The sequence below is a fragment of the Moschus berezovskii genome, chromosome 2 (assembly GCF_049115385.1).
Source record: "Moschus berezovskii isolate FMDL1 chromosome 2, NW_MosBer_1.0, whole genome shotgun sequence".
Lineage (NCBI taxonomy): Eukaryota > Metazoa > Chordata > Mammalia > Artiodactyla > Moschidae > Moschus > Moschus berezovskii.
The window spans coordinates 75070470-75090840 of NC_142461.1; the positions used below are offsets into that span (position 1 = coordinate 75070470).

General features: G+C 35.9%; 1 protein-coding gene across 7 annotated transcripts in view; it reads left to right on the plus strand.

Moving 5' to 3' along the window:
* Positions 1–20371, plus strand: part of CCNT2 (cyclin T2) — a 35210-nt gene that overhangs the window by 6059 nt on the left and 8780 nt on the right. For 4 of the 7 annotated variants that reach the window (XM_088829023.1, XM_088829026.1, XM_055397225.2 and 1 more), the window contains 4 exons: positions 12260–12388; positions 14141–14201; positions 16151–16213; positions 19321–19366. In XM_088829023.1, the coding sequence (XP_088685149.1) occupies positions 12260–12388; positions 14141–14201; positions 16151–16213; positions 19321–19366 (299 nt within the window). Of the gene's footprint in view, positions 1–12259; positions 12389–14140; positions 14202–16150; positions 16214–16245; positions 19201–19320; positions 19686–20371 lie in introns of those variants that run through there. The other 3 variants (XR_016035529.1, XM_055397228.2, XM_055397227.2) reach the window with 3 other exon arrangements.

Genomic DNA, 20371 nt, shown 5'->3' on the forward strand with positions numbered 1-20371 from the left:
CATTGTTCATGCAATTATCGCTATTTCTGACTCCATTGTTCATGCCATTATCACTGTTTCTGCCTCTAGGATCTGTTGTTAGGAATCTTTTTTCATAGCCTTGAAATTTATCACTGAAAACAGTACAGATAAAGCTTTTGCATTGTGCCAGTTGTGATTCACCAGCTTCCTGCATGAGAATTAAAAGATGCTGTAGTGAACTGTATCTTAGACCTGTGTAATCAGGATACTTGTGGTGAGACCTGGGATCCTCACTGTTATTATTAAGGTAAAACTGATGTCTGCTAAAGTTGAAGATTGTTCGTTTTAATTTTGATTTCTCCTCTGTGTCTCATAATCCATTATACAGTCAGCCCTCTGCATCTGTGGGTTCAACCAACTGTGGATTGAAACTATTTGGGAAAAATTCAACATTTCCAAAAAGCAAAACTTGTGTTTACCCCACACTAGCAGCTCTTAATATTTACATAGGAGTTGTGTTGTATTAGGTATTATAAGTAATCTGGAAGTAATTAAAAATATAGAGAAGAATGTGGATAGGATATATGCCAATACTCCAATACTATGCCATTTTATATAAGACTTGAGCATCCATGGGTTTTGGAATCTGTGGAAGGGTCCTGGAACCAATCACTCCTGTGGCTACTGAGCATTAACTGTACAGTGGCCATATATTCTGGGAGCTAAATCAGCGTGTATTTCAATTCCTTTAGCTGCTAGAATAAAATGTCTTTGAAATCTGAGTGGTTTATATTATAGCTCACTTCTCCTTCTGCCTTTTAATTTTGTTTTTTAAGATTTTCCTTGGGTGCACTGGGTCTTAGTTGCAGTACTTGGGATCTTTTTGTTGTTGTGTGTGGGAGCTTTAGTTGCAGCATGTGAACCCTTAGTTGCAGCATGTGAGATCTAGTTCCCTGACCAGGGATTGAACACTGGGGCCCCTGCATTGGGAGCGAAGAGTCTTCGCCACTGGACCACCAGGGAAGTCCCTGCCTTTTATTTTAATAAGCAATTAGTCCATGAATAATCTAACATTCAAAATCCACTAATACTACCTGGAAATACCATAGTGCTGTCTAGTAGAACGTCTGCAGTAATGGATATATTCTGTTTCTCTCTATGTTCAGAATGATATATACTGACCAAACATGTTCCCTGGATTGAGACTATTAGACTAGATGGTTTCTAAATTCTTTTTCAACTGTAAATCTTGTGGATGAAAATTTATTAAGATCTCACTGTGTAATATGCACTTCACTTAGGGCAGCTGAAGTATTACCCTTCTGAAGAAACAGATGCAATTACTAAGTTACTTGTCCAGAAAGAAAGCAGCCATTATGTGATTGGTACTTGAACTCAGATCTTTTGCCTGATTCCATGCTGTTCTCACTTTTGTGTAATACGTATAAGAAATGTCCCTAATGTGTTTAAGAAATAGGGTGCACTAACTATTGATGCTGGTGATTTCTAAGAAGGAGATGAGTATACAAGTGAATAATGAAAATACTCTCAGATTTTTATTTACTTATCATGTACAAAATCCAGTGAAATCCTCTTTTGAATTAGGCGGCACATTCTTCTTTCAGCCATACATCAGTCTTAGCACTTATGCATTGCACATCCCTGTTTTCCCATGTGGTGCGTTCCCTTCACTTTTCATGTGATCCTGACCTGTCAGGTTGTGCGACTAAGCTAAAGTTCCAACTCTGTAAAAACATTCCCCAGATAACGCTGCTCTTTTTTCATTCTCTGACCTTATCCTTTGGGTCTTATTCACGTCCTGTTGTGTTTTATCTATTTGGTGTCATTTAGTTCTGTAGCATAACTGCATATATGAAATTAAGTGGGTTTCTGTTTTGTTCTGGGGAGCGGTTTTGGCCACATGGCACGTGGAATCTTAGTTCGGCCAGGGATCAAACAACTTGTGTCTCCCCCACGCCCCAGTGGAAGCAGGAAGTGGGTTTTGAAACAATTAAAAATTGTTATAAAATGAAACACAAACATATAAAAGCACTAAATGTATAGCTTAGTGAATTATTATAAGGCAGACAACTTTGTAACTATTACTCAAGCAAGGGAACTTTGATAGCCCACAATTGCCTTCATGAGCCCTAGCCCAGTGTCAGCCCTTTCCCTCCCTACACAAAGGGACAGAAACCCTGCAATCCTTGACTATTATTAAAGATTTGATAGGTTTCCTGTCTCAAAGTACAGGTTTCCCCTCCATCCCTTTCTTTTACTTGAATCTTGTCTGTTGAAGGACCTAGGACATTAGACCTATAGAGTCTCCAGCTGTCTGAATTATTGTATGCTCATAGTGCAGTTTATCGTTTCCCTTTGTTGTTGTTGTTCAGTCACGCAGTCGTGTCCAGCTCTGTGCGACCCCATGGACCGCAGCATGCCAGACTTGCCTGTCCTTCACAGTCTCCCAGAGCTGGCTCAAATGGAGTCGGTGATGCCAGCCAACCATCTCATCCTCTGTCATCCCCTTCTCCTTCTGCTTTCAATCTTTCCCAGCATTAGGGTCTCCTCTAGTGGGTCGGCTCTTCACATCGGGTGACCAAAGTATTGGAGCTTCAGCTTCCACATTAGTCTTCCCAATGAATATTCAAGGTTAAATTCCTCTAGGATTGACTGGTTTGATATCCTTGCAGTCCAAGGGACTCTCAAGAGTCTTCTCCAACACCACAGTTCGAAAGCATCGATTCTTTGGCGCTCAGCCTTCTTTATAGTCCAACTCTCACATCTGTACGTGACTACTTTAAAAGCCATAGCTTTGACAGTACAGACCTTTGTTGGCAAAGTATTGTCTCTGCTTTTTAATATGCTGTCTAGGTTTGTCAAGATCTTCCCTGTAGCTCAGATGGTAAAGAATCTGCCTGCAATGCAGGAGACCTGGGTTTGATCCCTGGGTCAGGAAGATGCTCTGGAGAGAGGAATGGAATCCACTCCAGTATTCTTGCCTGGAGGATCCCACGGATAGAGGAGCCTGACAGGCTACAGTACATGGGGTTGCAAAGAGTCGGACACGGCTGAGCGACAAACACACACAAGGTTTGTCATCGCTTTTCTTCCATGGAGCAAGCATCTTTTAATTTCATGGCTGCAGTCACCATCTGCAGTGAGTTTGGAGCCCAAGAAAATAGTTAGCATTATTTCACCATTTGCCGTGAAGTGACGGGACCAGATGCCATAATCTTAAATTTTTGAATGTTTAGTTTTAAGCCAGCTTTCTCACTCTCCTCTTTCACCTTCATCAAGAGGCTCTTTAGTTCCCCTTTGCCTTTTGCCATAAGGGTGGTGTCGTGTGCATATCTAAGGTTATTGATATTTCCCCTGGCAATCTTGATTCCAGCTTGTGCTTCATCCTGCCCGGCATTTCACTTGATGTACTTTGTTCTTGTATTCCCTGAAAATTGCCAGTTGGGTCCAGAAATTTTATCAGACTCATGATAGATCCCTTTGGCAAGACTACCAGTGCTATTACATTCTTCAGTCAGCACACTGCTAATGTCTGGTTTCTTTTTGTGGTGTTGGCAGCTGTTGATATTCAGTGCCTCGAACCTTTAATTCATTGATACTCTTAACTCATCGTTTCTTCATTTTTAAGTTGTAATATTTTTTATAGTGAAATGCTGTGATTCATCTACTATTTGGACACTTGCTGGTACAAGTTTATATGGGAAAGGTAGAATAAATACTTGATTCTTGCCCTGTGTTTACCACCTTTGTTGAGATAAAATCCCCACACTGTGTTTCACCTTTTGAAAGTGTACAATTCAGTGGTTTTTGTGTGCGTTCACGAAGTTGTGTGCATCAGTGTAAGAAATTGTTATTACCCCAAAAAGAAACCCCACATCCTTTAGCCATCCCTTCCCATCCTCCCCCAGCCTATTGGACAGTCTATAAAGGGAATTATTCAATCTGTGATACCTTGTGACTGACCTCTTTCACTTAGTACATGATGTTTTCAGGGTTCATCTGTGTTGTATTGTGTATCAATACTTGATTTATTTTTCATGCTGAACTACCATTATGCTACATTTTTGTATGCACATTCATCAGCTAATTGACATTTGTGCTGTTTCTGCTTTTTGGCTGTTATATTACTGCTATGAATGTTTATGTGTGTTTTGTGTTTCCACATAAGTGTTTTGAAACCAGAACCATGTTTTGCTTGCCCTTGTATTTTCCCAGGAGTAGAATTGCCAGAGCATGTATAATTCCATACCCATATAATCTGGGATAGTTTCCTCAAATGTTTTTTTATAGCAAGATGTTCCAGGTTCATCTTGTACTCTTCCTTTTAATCTGCATTCATGCTTAGTTCTGCAGGTAACTTTATTTGTATTGTTCACTTGAAAGTGAAGGTATTGGTCGCTCAGTCCAACCCTCTGCAACCCCAGTAGTCCATCCAGGCTCCTCTGTGCATGGAATTCTCCAGACAAGAATACTGGAGTGGGTAGCCATTCCCTTCTCGAGGGGGTCTTCCCAGCCTAGAGATTGAACCCATGTCTCCCGTATTGCAGGCAGATTCTTTACCGTCTGAGCCACCAGGGAAGTATTGTTTTCTGAAAGTTGAAAGTGTTAGTCACTCTGTTGGGTCCTACTCTTTGCGACCCCATGGACTGTAACCTGCCAGGCTTGTTTGTCCATGGGATTTTACAGGCAGGAATACTGGAGTGGGTTGCCATTTCCTTCTCCAGGGGATTTCCTGACCCGGGGATCGGACCCAGGTCTCCTGCATTGCATGCGGGTTCTTTACTGTCTGAGCCTCTGGTGCTTATGTTGAAATCTCTTGAGTCATTTTTTTTGAAGTTCTCTTGAAGATCATGGAAACAGTATTGTCTGAGTTCTTGCATGATAATAGTTTGTGCCCTTTATACCCACGGTCAGTTTGGGGGTATAAAATCCTTGGCTGTTGCTTTCTTTTCTTAAGTGTCTTAAATTTATGTAAACTTTTTTCTTTCGTGGTATAAAGCATTGCTGGCAGATTGGGTGGTGCTCTAATTTTCTTTTTTTTTTTTTTTGCCTAAGTAGCCCAGGAGTTATTTTTCCCTTTAAAATCAGTAATCTCAGTACAGTGTGTTTTTGTGTTGGTTGTTCTAGGTTGATATGATCAGATGTGTGATGTGCTCTTTGAATATGTGATTTCATATCCTTTTTTACTTAGGTTTTATGTTATGAATTGGTTTTTTAATGTCTGTTTGGAGGTGAATTAGCTTTTTGGTGTTTTTTAATTGCGGTAAAATATAGCATAAATGTGACATTTAAGCCATTTTTAAAGTGTATTAGTTCAGTGGCATTAAGTACATTCACATTGTTGTGTAGCCATCACCACCATCCATCCATCTCTAGAACTTTTTTATCTTCACAACCTGAAACCATTCATTAATCAAACTTCACATTTCTCCTTTCCCTCAGCAACCACCATTCTACTTTGTCTATGATTTTCACTCTTTCTGTTACCTCTTATAAGTGGACTCTTAAAATATTTGAACTTTTGTGTCTGGCTTACTTCACTTTACATAATGTTTTCAAGATTCATCTTTGTTGTAGCATGTGTCAGAATTCCCTTCCTTTGCTAAAGCTGAGTATGTATCACAATTTGTTGATCCATTTTAATCTGTTAATGGGCAGATGTATAGCTATTATAAACATGAGTGTACAAATTGCTCAGTTCCTTACTATCAGGTACTTTGGGGTATATACCCAGATACGGAATTACTGGATCACATTGTAATTCTGTTTTAATGTTTTGAGAAACTGCCATCCTGTTTTCCCCAGCACCAGCACCATCCTATATTCTAGCTAGTAATGCACACAGATGCTAGCTTCACATCCTCTAAGGCTTACTCTTTTCTGGTTTTCTGATAATAACCATCCTCATGGGTGTGAAGTGATTGAAGTTTTGATTTGCAGTTTTCTGGTGACTACTGACATTGGACACCTTTTCATGTGTTTATTAGCCATTTATATGTATTCTTTGGGGAAACATATATTCAAGTCCTTTGTCCATATTTTAGTTGGGTGTTGTTACTTTATATGAGTTCTTCATATACTCTGAATATTAATCCATTATCAGATACATGATTTTCAAGTATTTTCTCCTATTCTATAGGCCAACTTCTCTTTTTTTCCTAATGCACAGAAGTTTTTAATTTTGATGACATGTAGATTACCTATTTTTCTTTTGTTGCTTGCGCTTTTGGTATCATATCCAAGTAATCATTGCCAAATCCAGAATTATGAAGTTATTCCCATCATCTTTTAAGTTTTATGGTTTTAGTTCTTACATTTAGGTCTTTGGTCCACTGTGAGTTAATTTTTATATATAGTGTAAGGTAAAGGTCTCATTTTTTCATGCAAACATTCCATTTTCTCAGTACCTTTTGTTGTTGCTGTTTTGGCCGCTCTGGGTCTTCATTGCTTTTGTGGAAGTTTCTCTTGTTGCAGAGCACAGGCTCTAGATGCATGGGTTTCAATAGACACTGCTGCTGCTGCTAAGTAGCTTCAGTTGTGTCTGACTCTTAGCGACCCCATGGACTGCAGCCTACCAGGCTCCTCCGTCCATTGGATTTTCCAGGCAAGAGTACTGGAGTGGGGTGCCATTACCTTCTCCGTTGCAGCACAAGGCCTTGGTAGTTGTAGTGCGTAGTTGCTGCAGTGCATGTGAAATCTTTCCGGACCAGGGATCAAACCCATGTCCCATGTGTTGGCAAGTGGATTCTTACCCACTGTGCCACCAGGGAAGTCCCTGAAGCACTTATTTCTAGTGTGATTTTTGATACTTAGGGACAAGTCAAAATTTTTTTCTTACAGTGTCTTTGTATGACCTAGATGCTTTTTATCGAACTCTTGTGAGAGCTTTAATAAGTAGATGTGCTTCAGGGGAGCTTTTCTAACTTCACTGTTCCTTTGTGTAGTATTCAGAAATGTAGCAGGTTTCTTTTTCTGTTATGGAATCCTCTTTCTTTGAGTCTTTGCTGAAGCTGCACCATTACCATTTTTCCTTAACTATAGTCATAGTCCCAAATTCTAAGCTGCAATACCTAGAACTAGTTGGATATTTATTAATGAAGCATCTTCACGGCACAGAAAATAGTTATTTCCAGTCTCAGGGGACAGGGAATATTAGGACAGTTAAGGGATATGGGAGAAATAGCCTCAGCAGCCTGTGGGACCTAAAGATGAAACCTAAAAACATATTAGAACAAGCTTGTTGATAATGTGTTAGCAAATAGAAAACAGACTTGGAGTTCTTTGCTTCTGTTAGGGCTATTTTAGGATTAGGAGATTGAAGAGTAACAAAATGACTATGGCTCTTTCTTAAATACAAATGTATGCACAGAGTTTATGCAGTAAATTAATTACTTAAAGAATAAAGACAAAAATGATTTATTTGAAACTGATGGTGATATAACCATTTTTGGTGACTTAACAATCACCTAAGCTTTTTGTGAATGCAAACTGACCTTGCCTTCAACCATCAAGGTTGAAGCCAGCAATGAAAGTGAAGAATGTCAGCAGCGAGAGCATCATGGGCAGGCGGGGAAGACAGTAGCCAGGAATGGGCTGGAGGAGGATAGAGAAGGGAGGGAGTCAGACTGAGAGGGAGAAATCAAAACGGAATAGAAAAAGAGAAGTGTGGAAAAACAATTGGAGTGAGAAGAGAAAAGAGGAGTTACAAGTGTAATCATTAAAGTAAAACCAGGTATCATCATTTCAGTATTTGAATCTGTTTATTGTAAGTTAAATAGTTAGGACTGAAGTGAACCCTTTAAAGAACTGAGTTTGTACAAGGAAGAAGATGAGCAAGAAAGGAGGGAATTTTAAAGAGCATGTTCAGTTCAGTCGCTCAGTCGTGTCCGACTCTCCGCGACCCCATGAAACACAGCACGCCAGGCCTCCCTGTCCATCACCAACTCCCGGAGTTCACTCAAACTCATGTCCATCGAGTCGGTGATGCCATCCAGCCATCTCATTCTCCGTCGTCCCCGTTTCCTCCCACCCCCAATCCCTCCTAGCATCAGAGTCTTTTCCAGTGAGTCAACTCATCGCATGAGGTGGCCAAAGTATTGGAGTTTCAGCTTTAGTATCAGTCCTTCCAATGAACACCCAGGATTGATCTCCTTTAGAATGGACTGGTTGGATCTCCTTGCAGTCCAGGGAACTCTCAAGGGTCTTCTCCGGCACCACAATTCAAAAGCATCAATTCTTCGGCGTTCAGCTTTCTTCACAGTCCAACTCTCACATCCATTCATGACCACGGGAAAAACCGTAGCCTTGACTAACGGACCTTGGTTGACAAAGTAATGTCTCTTTTTAATATACTATCTAGGTTGGTCATAACTTTCCTTCCAAGGAGTAAGCGTCTTTTAATTTCCTGGCTGCAGTCAGCATCCGCAGTGATTTTGGAGCCCAAAAAAATAAAGTCTGACACTGTTTCCACTGTTTTTCCATCTATTTCCCATGAAGTGAAGTTAAATCACTTTTTAAATTTAAAATCAACAGTAAAAATACACAACTGTTATTTTGCAACATAGTACACTTAATCTTAGCCAAAAGGCCTAGAAACAATATAGTAATAATATTTGAGTCTTAATACACAGCTGTGGTTTTATTTTGCAACATAGTACACTCAATCTTAGCCAAAAGGCTGAGAAGCGATGTAGTAATAATATTTGAGTCATATTAACTATGAGGCACATATTAACTTTGAGTCATATTAACTAAATGCTTTACATATATTGATTCCTTTCATCCTCAGCGCAACTTTATAAGCAGATACTATTTCTCCCATTTTACAGATGCGGAAACTGAACCACAAAGAAAATAAGTAATTTGCCTAGGCTAGTCAGATAACAGAGCCAGGATTCCACTGAGACAGTCTGACTACTATGGTACAGCTGGCTTCATCACCTCTACCTCCCCCTCTCCGTCATTTGTATGGTATATTTCTGTAGAAATTTGTCTTGTTTTGAGAACGTAATATCCCCGTGAAATAGTTGTACATCCGCTAGAGTGACAAACTCTGAACACTAAAGATCAACTTTTATTACCTTTAGTTAGAGTACCTTGAGAAAATTTATTAAACTAGGTACCACAGCACAAAAGATGGATAGTACATGGTCCCTTTTCCAGTAAACTGAATCTCAGTTTGTAATTGGTCATGTGAACCAGCCAAGTGTCTACTCCAATATTGGTATAAATGCTTTGACTTTGAACCAAGTTTGGTAATGAATGTTGCCTTCAGAAGTGTGTTCACCTTTAAAAACCATAGACCAACTAGAAATGTTGTCATTACTTAAACTTTTTAGGTTATTTTCATTTTAGTAAGCCATACAACAAAATCAGCTTTTCATACGAAAAGCAGTAGTACCTAGTTTAATTACCTTCCTTAGTCATCCTTAAAATTAAAGCCTCACATGGATATTCACTAAGTATTTATCTAAAAAGGTGTTTTGTTTTGTTTTGTTTTTACAGCCCTGATGGAGTAAGATGTTTGCAGGCAGTAGAGGAGGAAATGTGACTGGAGTTAGTGAATTTCGCCAGGAACTTTGGAAGAGTGTTGGGTATTAGTGTTGCTCTGAAGGAGAATGAGACTTGAACGCTATTTACAGGGAGAACAGAAAGGCTTCTGTTAGGCATGTGGGTAAATAAACAAGGAACCTACGCTGAAGATCAGTGTTAAGCTCCTCGAATGCTTTTTTTTTTGGTAGAATTTTAGAATCATTCACTAGTATGCGTATTGTGAGTCCATTGAGACTGTCTTCTAAGGTGAAGAGCTGTGTGACTTGAAAGTTCTTCTTGATATCAAGGTTTACAAAAAGTCTGAAGAGGATGGAGCTGTTACTAGGAGTCCTAAGAGATTTTTACCAAGAAAAACTCATTGGAGATTTTCAGAAGTGCCTTTTAGAAAAGTTAGGAGAAATTATCTGGCAGTTGGGCAAACAGTTTATTAAGTTCAGCCTAATTTGACTTTTCACTTGAGCCTGTATGCTTCACTCTGACAGATAGTTCTAACATTTGAATTTTGGCTTAGCCATTCCCCTTTTAGACATGAATGAGATAATAAATGAGAGATTGTGGGAAACTGAAAGTATATTCATTTTATTGTTTCTTGCATTTCATACCTTGGCTTTGGCTCTTAGATTTTTATTACAACGTTTGGAATACTGTGAACTTAATATTGGTGCCTTTATATGGATTATCCACGTGTCATTCAGTAAGTATTGTGAACAGCAGCTGCACAGTGCTAGATAATGGGAACACAAATGAATAATTTAGTCTGTGTTCAAGCTGCTCTAGACTGGTAGGGCAGGCAAATACAATAAACCAGAAGTTAGAGTACAGTGTATGTACAATGGCAGAGGAATATACTGTTTCCTATTGAATAAAGGAGCATTTCGCTCTGATTCCAGAAGTTGGGAGGATGTGATCTTTTGAGGTAAGCTGTTAAATACCAAAGGAATTAATCAAACTAGGTAACAGTGGTAAGAAATTTTCAGTATTTGGAAAAAATGACAGAAACAGATAGAAGATAATTGTCTATTCTCAGTTATCTTACACTTTTTAAAACTTTGGAACCCCCCTGCCCTGGATCATTGCTATATAACTGGTATTTCAAGAATACTGACTAATTTTGGTACTGCGTGATTAAAGAAGTTTAGTCTACATCCATGAAGTGAAGTGAAGTCGCTCAGTTGTGTCCAACTCTGTGACCCCATGAACTGTAGCCTACCAGGCTTCTCCATCCATGGGATTTTCCAGGCAACGGTACTGGAGTGGGTTGCTGTTTCCTTCTCCAGGGGATCTTCCCGACCCAGGAAATGAACCCAGGTCTCCTGCATTGCAGGCAGACGCTTTACCCTCTGAAAGTTGCTTTTTTGAGCATTCTCAATTTTTTAAGCCTTCCTTATCATTTTAATTTTAAAATACTGAAATAAATTGAAAGTCCAAGGTGGAATTATTCAGTCTGTTTAAGGTAACATTATTTTTGGTTGTTTAGAGCCAAACTCACTTAATTTTAGGTCTGTTTTAAAGATTTTTATGTAGTAAGACAACTTCATGAAGTCATTTTTACTCCATTTACTTATCTGCAAATGCAGTTGGATTAGAGAAGGCCCCTTTCAAAGCCAAAATCCAAGGATTAAGTTTTATGTCCCAGGAGTGATGTTTGTAAGTTGTTTGAAGAACTGTCAGAAGAAAGGGTCCATTTTCCCTATATCAAGTTTTCTCTTTATTTTGACTACCCAAATCATGTAATGGGATTTATTCCCTCCTTTCTCTTCCCATCCTTCTGGTGGCATTGTTTCTGTGTAGGGATTGATTACTCGCCTCCACGCAATTAGATATTCATCTCTTAAAAAATAATGTACCTGAATCTTGACATTTAGAAATGATCCTTTCATGACCGATTTCTTGTATGGAATCTTAGAATGTTACTAGAATTTAACATGTGCCTGTTTTCTGACTCAACATTTATTTGGTTTAGTACTAACTTTTTGGATAAATAATTGCTCAAAATGGTTTTCTCTTAGTCAATATCTCTATAGTGCTGTGTTCTTACATTTCTGTTTCCAGTAGATAACTTACTAAAGCTAAAACAAACTGATGATTTCATCATCTCCAGTTGGCGAGGTTTCTACACTATTGGTTTGTCTTACATGTTTATTCCCTGAATTTTTTAGGTATTCACTATTGTTTTACTGAAGTAATAGAGAAATTAGGTAGCAGTTTCACTTTCCAAATCCTCTTATTTTGTCTTGGAGATTTCTTTTTGTCTCTTACGTAAGATGGTATAGTTCTTAACCAAACAATGAAGCATTGATTAAAAGAATACCAGTGGTGACTGCCTCAAAAGAGGGGAAATCTGACTCTACTTTACCTACTTTCTAGTTTTTCTTTACTCTCTTTCTTCCTTTCTTTTTAAAGAGCTTTGGCTTTATTATTTTGCTTTATTTTTTTCCTCTGCCTCCCCAGTGTGCATTATTATTGTTATTAAAATTTTTTTAAAGTGTAAGTCTTTTCCTTTTAGATTTCTACTTGCAAAGCAAGTAAAACAGATTTTATGGACTGAAGTAATAAGTTATATCTAATGAATAACTTTCTAAAAATTTACATCAATCTTGTCACAGCCCAGCTTCAGTTCATACTGTGAATATTACATTCCTTTTTTGCATCCCCCCCTTAGAAAGTAGAAGGTGTTCCCAAAATGTGTGTGTTTTTAAATCACCAAATTTTGTCTTTTCTGCAGATGATATCACCTACTGCATTATTCTTGGCTGCAAAAGTAGAAGAACAGGCTCGAAAACTTGAACATGTTATCAAAGTAGCACATGCTTGTCTTCATCCCCTAGAGCCACTGCTGGATACTAAATGTGATGTATGTAAAAATTTGATGTTTCGGGTTTTCTTTGTAAATTTGAAACCTTTTCATCATTTAGACCTAATAAAAATGTAATTTCAATTAGTGTTGCCCTCCCATGCTGCTTATTTCTGTTATCACATAGGAAGGTAAATACACACTGACAGAAATACATTTCATGTTATGTTTGTGAGGTTTTTGTCTTTCTGAATCATTTAAGTCCTTGATTCAAAGGTACTTTTTAAGTGTTTCACGTTTAATTCATTCTCACAGTAAATCAGTGATACATGTAGAGGGTACATCATATCACCTTTGAATGTATTTTCTTAAATTGTCAGCAAATGAAGGAATAGAACAGTCTCTGGATTTATCTCTAGACCAGTAATTAGTCTTTTTACAAAAGTGTTCTATTATCAGTACATATATACTACTGCTTTTCTCTGATACATAAAGATGCATTTTACTATGCTTACATGAGTGGCATTTCAAAATATTTTTATTTTCCTAAAATAGTCTGGAGGGGGGAAAAGAAAGAGTAATACTAGTTTCCAAACAGCTTGTTCCTCATCAACATTTCAATAGGTCTAGTTTCAAAACCCCATTTTTAAGTCTTCTGACGTCTTAAAACAGAAGCTATAGCATTCTGGGCTTTTGAAATCCTTTTTCTAGCACTCCTATGTAATTGAATTGCTTTATCAAGAACTTTTAACTATTGAATGACTACCAGTATTAATTCAGTTTGATTTGGATCAAGTTTAAGGTCCAGATTAAATATATCTGATTCTATTAATGACAAGTTTTTATCCTACATGTTGGATTTAAGAGACTAAAATATTAATGTGGCCATTCAGTATAGTGAATATGAGATTATTTAAGATTATTTCTTGTAGTTTCTATTAACTTTACAAACTCAGAATTATTTCTTGCGATTACTTAGGGTATTGTTTAAATAATAGAAAAGCCTATGTTTTAAAATGAAGCTCAGTGATCTTCTCAAAGTGGGCATTAATAAAATTAAAGGTGCTTTCACTGAGTTTAGCAGTATGTCCTTACATAAATGAATATTTATATATAATATGGTTTCCTTACCACCCTAGTCATCTGTCATGATGTAAGAATGAGATGGCAGAAAATTTTTCATACCTTTTCTTCCCTGAGTGATTACATTTGAATGATTTAGTGAAGTTGAGGAAAAAGATTCTCTGTTTTTGTCCCTGCAGGTGTTTGATACATTGTTTCGGTGTTTCATAGCTAAAAAAAAATTTTTTTTAATCTAAGGGTTTGAGGGTTTGTTTTGATTTTGTCTTTTCTGAAGAGAGAAAGTTATTCTAAAAAATAACTCATTGACCAACTGTGGAAGCCAAGGAATTAATACATGAAATATCCTGTAGTGAGCTGATGAACCTTTTGTTTAAAGGCCAGTTTGAATTTAATCTTTCTTGAGTTGGTGCTTCCTGTCAATGCCTAGGTAAAGTTTAACCTTACAGACCTTGGAGATCCCTTTTTTTCAGTTAATCTACCCCCTTTTGTATTATTATCCTTAGATTGGTTTTGTTTTGTTTTAACATTTCTTGTGTTAGAAATAACTGAATTTATTTATCACAGAAAATAGGTTTTTATCTGTCACCCTCAGTTCATTTTCATATTTCCAAAAGATTTTGTTGGAGTTTGTAATGAATCTGTGATTTAATCTTAAGAGATTTAATATTCCCATGGTCTAGTAGTATTATGTTTATTAAACTTTTTTATATTATTATTTTTACCTGGCAGACTTATCTTCAACAGACTCAAGAACTGGTTTTACTTGAAACCATAATGCTTCAAACCCTAGGTATGTACTTACATCAAATATTATTTGTGTGTGTGTTGTTGAATGCAATATTCTAAATAAAGGAAAAGATTCTGAAATAGTTTTATCATTGAAGAAAGTTTCATTTGAAAATACAGCTTGGAGCCAGAGTAGTAGTGCTTGGTTCTGAGGAAACCATTTTTTAAATTTTAATTTCATTTAGCATTTAATTGAATGGTCAACATAGCTTTCAGTGTGATTTCTCATATTTTCAGATAGTTAAGACTCTAGTTCATTCTGGATTTGCATTGGGGAATAAAATGGTCCTTTAGGGCTGTTGTATATGATTTTAATGTTAATAAACGTCCAAGGCAGTCCACCTATGCTAGAGCTAATGAATTTATCACATCATTTAAAATGTGACATAGTAATTTAAGTGTCTTTCATCCTTGTCTAAAACTAAAAGTTAAATTGTCTATAAGGTTTGTGCAACTTAAGTCATCTTTGAAGATCATTTATTCTAATCTTTTACTTTACTCATTAGGAGATTGAGCTTTAAGCAGGTGTGAACTGTGTAAAGTCATGTATTACTTCTGGAAGGACCTAGCAAGGTGTCATGGGAAGAATATAGGCTTTATTGAGATCTGCACCTAAATATGTAGTCCTGTTTATTTACTTTGTAAACTTGGTCAGAGTTCCTTTACTTTTATCCTGTGTGTGCAAGGTGGAATAATAATTCTGCTTTAACACTGAATTTGAAGATGAAAGATATATTTTTTAATTGCCACATAGTATTTAATAAATAATCACTGTTTATTATTAGTTGTTTTTATCTTATTTATACTCAATTTCCAGATGTTGAATAGAAGTCTAATAATCGTAGCTTTCCATTATGACAGATTTTTTTTTATTACACAAGTAGGTTGTTTGAAACACATATAACTTGTTGAAGGTTTTTATAGTATAAAAAGATATAGAAATGAAAGTGAGAATGTGGACATAACTATAAACAAAAATAAAAGTGAAAATCTTTTTATTCTCTCCAAATCCAGTGATTTAGCAAGTTACTGTTATTATATAAGTCTGAGATTTGACAAATATTCATATAATGAAAGTTGAAGGGAAAAACATTATTTTTAAAAGTTACTTTATCATATAAAATCCATCATATTCATATTACTGATGACAGATTCTTAAACACAGAATGAACAGCTTTATTTTAAGGGAAACATTAGAATTTACACGATACAACTCATGGCTAAAGTTAATTTTTGCAAGTTAATAGCAGAAATATGAATAGACCACACAATAACTTAAAAAATCGAGGTTACCTGCTTACTGAAATATTATTTCTTTACTACTTCTCATGGCACTATACAACGACCTCCACTTCTAAGAAAGGAAAAGGAGAAACTATGGCCTACCTACAGGGTTTACTTGCCTTAACAGTTTTATTTTTATTAGTAATAAGATCTAATAACAAGCTAACTGATTGAAACCCTTTCATCTAAGGTACACTGAGGAAATAAGAGGACTGTATCATTTAAAAGATCGCTTCTGCCACTGTGGCCCAAAGGTTATATTTATGAAAAATGTTCTTGTCACATCTTCTGAAAGAAGGAGTTGGAATATATTTAAGAAATATGTTACATAGTTGAATTCCCTGCTTAAATTGTGGGGCTGCTCTAATAATTGTCATGATTGTGGTTTGTTTGTAACTTAAGGATAATCTCAAACTAATTGTAATTCAGAATTTTGAATAAATAGTATTTATCTCTAAGTAACTTTTTCAGTTTTCATAATTGGAATGCTTTTCAAGATATTACTTCTTACGATTGAAGATACAATAAGCATGTCAGTGATGAGAAACTAACTTTGGATTTTTTTTAATAATGAAAAATTCACACTTACAGTTGTGTGATGAGTGGGATTTCTCAGGCAAGTATTGTAGTGGTATAAGTGGTTGGGAAAAAAAGTGCTTTTCATTTCAGGTTTTGAGATCACCATTGAACACCCACACACAGATGTGGTGAAATGTACCCAGTTAGTAAGAGGTAAGGGATCTTTGAAACTTTTAAATTACTAATGCTTTTTATTGTCTATATTTGATATGACTGCTCTTTAGTTCTCCTAGCTTTTTTGGGGTTTTATTATTATAAAATGACAAGAAATGTCATTTTGAAGCGTTACGTTTCAGTGTTCTACACCTGCCTATTCATCTACTTCTATATTTGGTCCTTCCTGGTGAATTAACTTCCTTTAAATTTAGGTGAGAGTCTCTTTTCACTAAAAAAAATAATAATAATTAGAGGGCTTTCAAATACTCGAACTCTTTACTTTAGGCTATACTTATCCCATTTCAGTTAATATTTAAGATGTGGACCATTTAACATATTGGTGGAGGAGATAGTATTAATTTCCAGTTTATATCAAACTTCATTGACTTCTTGAAAACTGATGTTTTCACATTTGGAGGTCACCTTCACATCTTTCAGATAAAAATTGCCTTTAGATTTGTCATTTTAGGGAATGTTATGCCTGTGTTCATTTGACCAAAATTGATTTAAGTTCTTTAGCCTTACTAAAAGTGGCTTCCTTTTTGTGTATAATGAGGAAATTATTACATAGTGTGATACATAACAGCATGTGATATACCTATTAAACTGTTTATAAACAAGAGTACAAAGTTTTGTACTGTTTCTTTACTCCTTATAAAGCATGTGATGTATGTTTTTCTACTCTTGTTAATGAATCCTATATATCATTGTATCTCTAGAAATAATTTTTCACACAGACGCATGCTGTACTACTTTTCCTTTTCTGTTTACCGTTTGAAGTGGTATGCACTAATAGTAATCACTTGGAACTTTTAGTGTGCCTTTTTCTGTTACTTTTTGAAAATGAAATTTTGCGGTTTTATTCCTTTACCAGTAGACTTCTTTAGGTTTGTTCTAAACAAAATGGGTAAGATTTTTGAAGCCTTATTTCTAGTGTTTACCTGAATGTTCTCTTATTTTATTCATTCTAAATTGAATTCATTTTATACCTAGGTAGGATTTTATTGTGTTAATGACTACATTAAAAAAACCCTATTGTCTGATAACTGAGTTGTCATTGTTAAGAAATGGACTTAGTTTTTTTTTAATCTAAGAGCAAATGTTACTTATATTTAATTATGGTTCCTATTCATGGTTATATGTTTTGTAGCACTTTCTCATCCTTAGTATTACAGCATAGTATAGAATTGTATGGATAACTAGTGTAGACATGGAATTAAGAAATAAAGCTTTAGAGAAGTTTTGTTTCCCTGGAAACTTGAAAGGGTGAGCTGTTTTGTTTGAATAATGGAGAGCCACTTAATTTGCCCTAAGTTGAGCTTAGTAAAGAAAGATGTTGAAGAAAGATATTAAGAAATACACACACACTTAGTAGAAAATGAAACTGAATTTTCAGCTTGGTATTGTGGAATTTGAATCAGCGTCTCTTAAATCCTGTCTAAAGAAGCTAGAGATTAAAGTCCATTTAGTAAAATATAAACATTTACAAAATCTGTAAATTGGATATATCATCCAAAGCAAAATATTTAAATCTGAATTTTTGTTACTGTTATTAATGTTTAAAATGTGACAAATTCTTAAATTTTTGTAAAAATTTGTTTAATGTCATTTTTGTCTGACTAACATCTTTAAGTAACTATAATCTGCATCTTAGTCCATTTTTAAAATGTTCTTTCATGTTTGGTATATATATTTTTTCCTTTGCCCTAAAACCACTTTAAGCTAACAAAAGAACATTTTCCTTACATTTTTCTCTGTTGCAATGACTTTTAATAGGTTACTGAATTTACATATATTCTGAGGTGAAGACTACAATGGCAATTTAAAATTATTTTTACTTATCTATATATTTTGATTCTTTTGTGGGGTGGGGGTGGGGGTAAATGGTTTGATTTCTTTGAAGTTCTCCCCTGCCCCCCATATCTAGAGATGAGAAAGTTATTATGCTCTTTGCTGCAAAATTGGCTAATGTCATTTTACAGGGACCTTTCATTTCTGTGATTTCTCCTTCCCTCTCCACCAGGAAAGAATGCCTTACTTAAGTCACAATGCCTCCAAGACATCCGATGCTTTGACACTCTTCCTTAGCACAGCTCTGCTAAGCCCAAATCCCTTTTGTAAATAACCTTTTATGTTGATGATCCATGGGGCAGCGGGGAATTACACGTGCCACGAATAAAACTAGGAGAGGGCAAGGAACTTGAGTCCTGTTAGAGTGGCGTGAGTGGAGGTGAATTAATCCTAGGTGAGCAGAGGGGAAAGGTGTCAGTGATTATGAATGTAACTGGGGGAGAAAGGGAAACTGTAGCTAAGGCATCCCTGTTGGGAAGACTAAGAAGTAGAAGAAGGGAGATGGGGGTTTTTTTCAATGTCAGTGTCTTAAGAAACTAGTTGTTAAAAATTGCTTTTCTGTTGAGGACCAGTATTGAAGTATCCTAATTCCCTCTAAAGTACTTATATCTTTTCTAAAGTTATCATTAATTGGATTATATAATTTAAACATAATTACATTGGTGTTTTCTATACATCCTTGTGATGATTTTAGGTTGTTTATTCTGTTGATGCTTAGTAACATGATGAAAAACTGAGCAGGTTGTCCTCTCTGAGTTTGGGGGTTGGGGGTTTATTTTTTATTTTTGTTTCTTGTTTTGTTTTTTTTGGTGGAAGTACTTAAACCAACTTAAATGTGATGACTGAGGATTAAGTCTGGCAGGCAACTCTTTGTATTTTGTATTAGACTTCAAAATCTTTTCTTCTTCTTCTTCTTCTTTTTTTTTTTTAAATCCAGGAGAATGCTTTATTGCAACTTTTAGATGACTAGATGCTTAACTTAGTAACAAGTTTAGCCCTTGTAACTGGCTAGCTAAAAGCAAATCGGCTTGTTTCTCAGATCTTTGGGGGATAGCAAGAAACATTTGAGTGAATGTTGTTGAAGATTTTCAGTAGTATAGAAAATGATGGCGCTCTTGTGATATTTGTAAGTAGTAAGTAAAATTTACTTTTTGTGTACAAATCTTTGAAGTTTTTGTTGTGTTGAGAACTTTTTGATGGTAGCATATTAAAGCTGATAGTATTGTCTTCGTTTTTTTTTTCTTTTCTTACAGCAAGCAAGGATTTGGCACAGACATCCTATTTCATGGCTACCAACAGGTTGTTATCCTGACCCTCTTTGTTGCACTGTTGTAGCACACTATAGCTTCCTTTAATGCAGGGCCCCCTCAATGTGTCTCTCACCCTTGTTGCAGCAGGAGACTGGACCATCTACTGTGGTGGTACCTTCCTGTCTGCTTTGCGGTGTATTGTACAAGGGACTTTTGGCACAGAGGGGTTAAATGCACAATGTGAAGTGTAGTGGTGCTTTCTGGTGACATATTCTCGATTTGTGAGTGCATAAGTCTAAAATTGGTAGCCTGAATAGCAGCTAAAGATTACAAAGAGCTAAACTTAACGTAGAAATTCGAGCAACTTGGTAAGTATAAAGCTATTTCTAGTTTACAATTATAGTTAAATGACAATTTTTAAAATTTCACTTTGATCCTATCTTAACTTTAATCATTAACGTTTTTTAATAAATAAAATTTATATAACTTGGATTTTTTTTTTCCAGATAATACCCACCAGTAGTAGATTAGTAGTAGTCACATCCTATCAGTGCCTTGATTTGCATAAGTGTAATTTTTACTTAAAAAAACTTACAGTACTTTCTCTTTAGTTCATTTAAAGAACAGTATGGGTTTGTGCTTGACCAATGGACATTCTCATCAGTTCTGAAATTGAACTGGAAGAGTAGTTTTTAAAAGTCTTTCATATCTAATATATAATTCTGTTCTGGATTGATTATAATAATGATTTATATTTGTTTTTTTTAAATGAGTCATTGGGGAAGAGTGGACTAAACCAGCTTTATGTGGTCCTTAATTTCTTGTGGTACTGTTATGTTTTGTTTAAAACTTTGAATTGCCAAAAAAGCCAGTATATTAGGTATATTTTGTTGGGATTTAACCTCTGTCCCTAGAAATACTGAACAAGGAGGCAAAAACCACTTAAATTTAAAATTTGGCTTAGAAAAGGCTAGCTGTGACATGTTGCAAGTGCAGTTTTTGGCATGTCATGGAAGGAGAGAGGTAGTATTTTTGTAGATTTAGCAGCATTGGG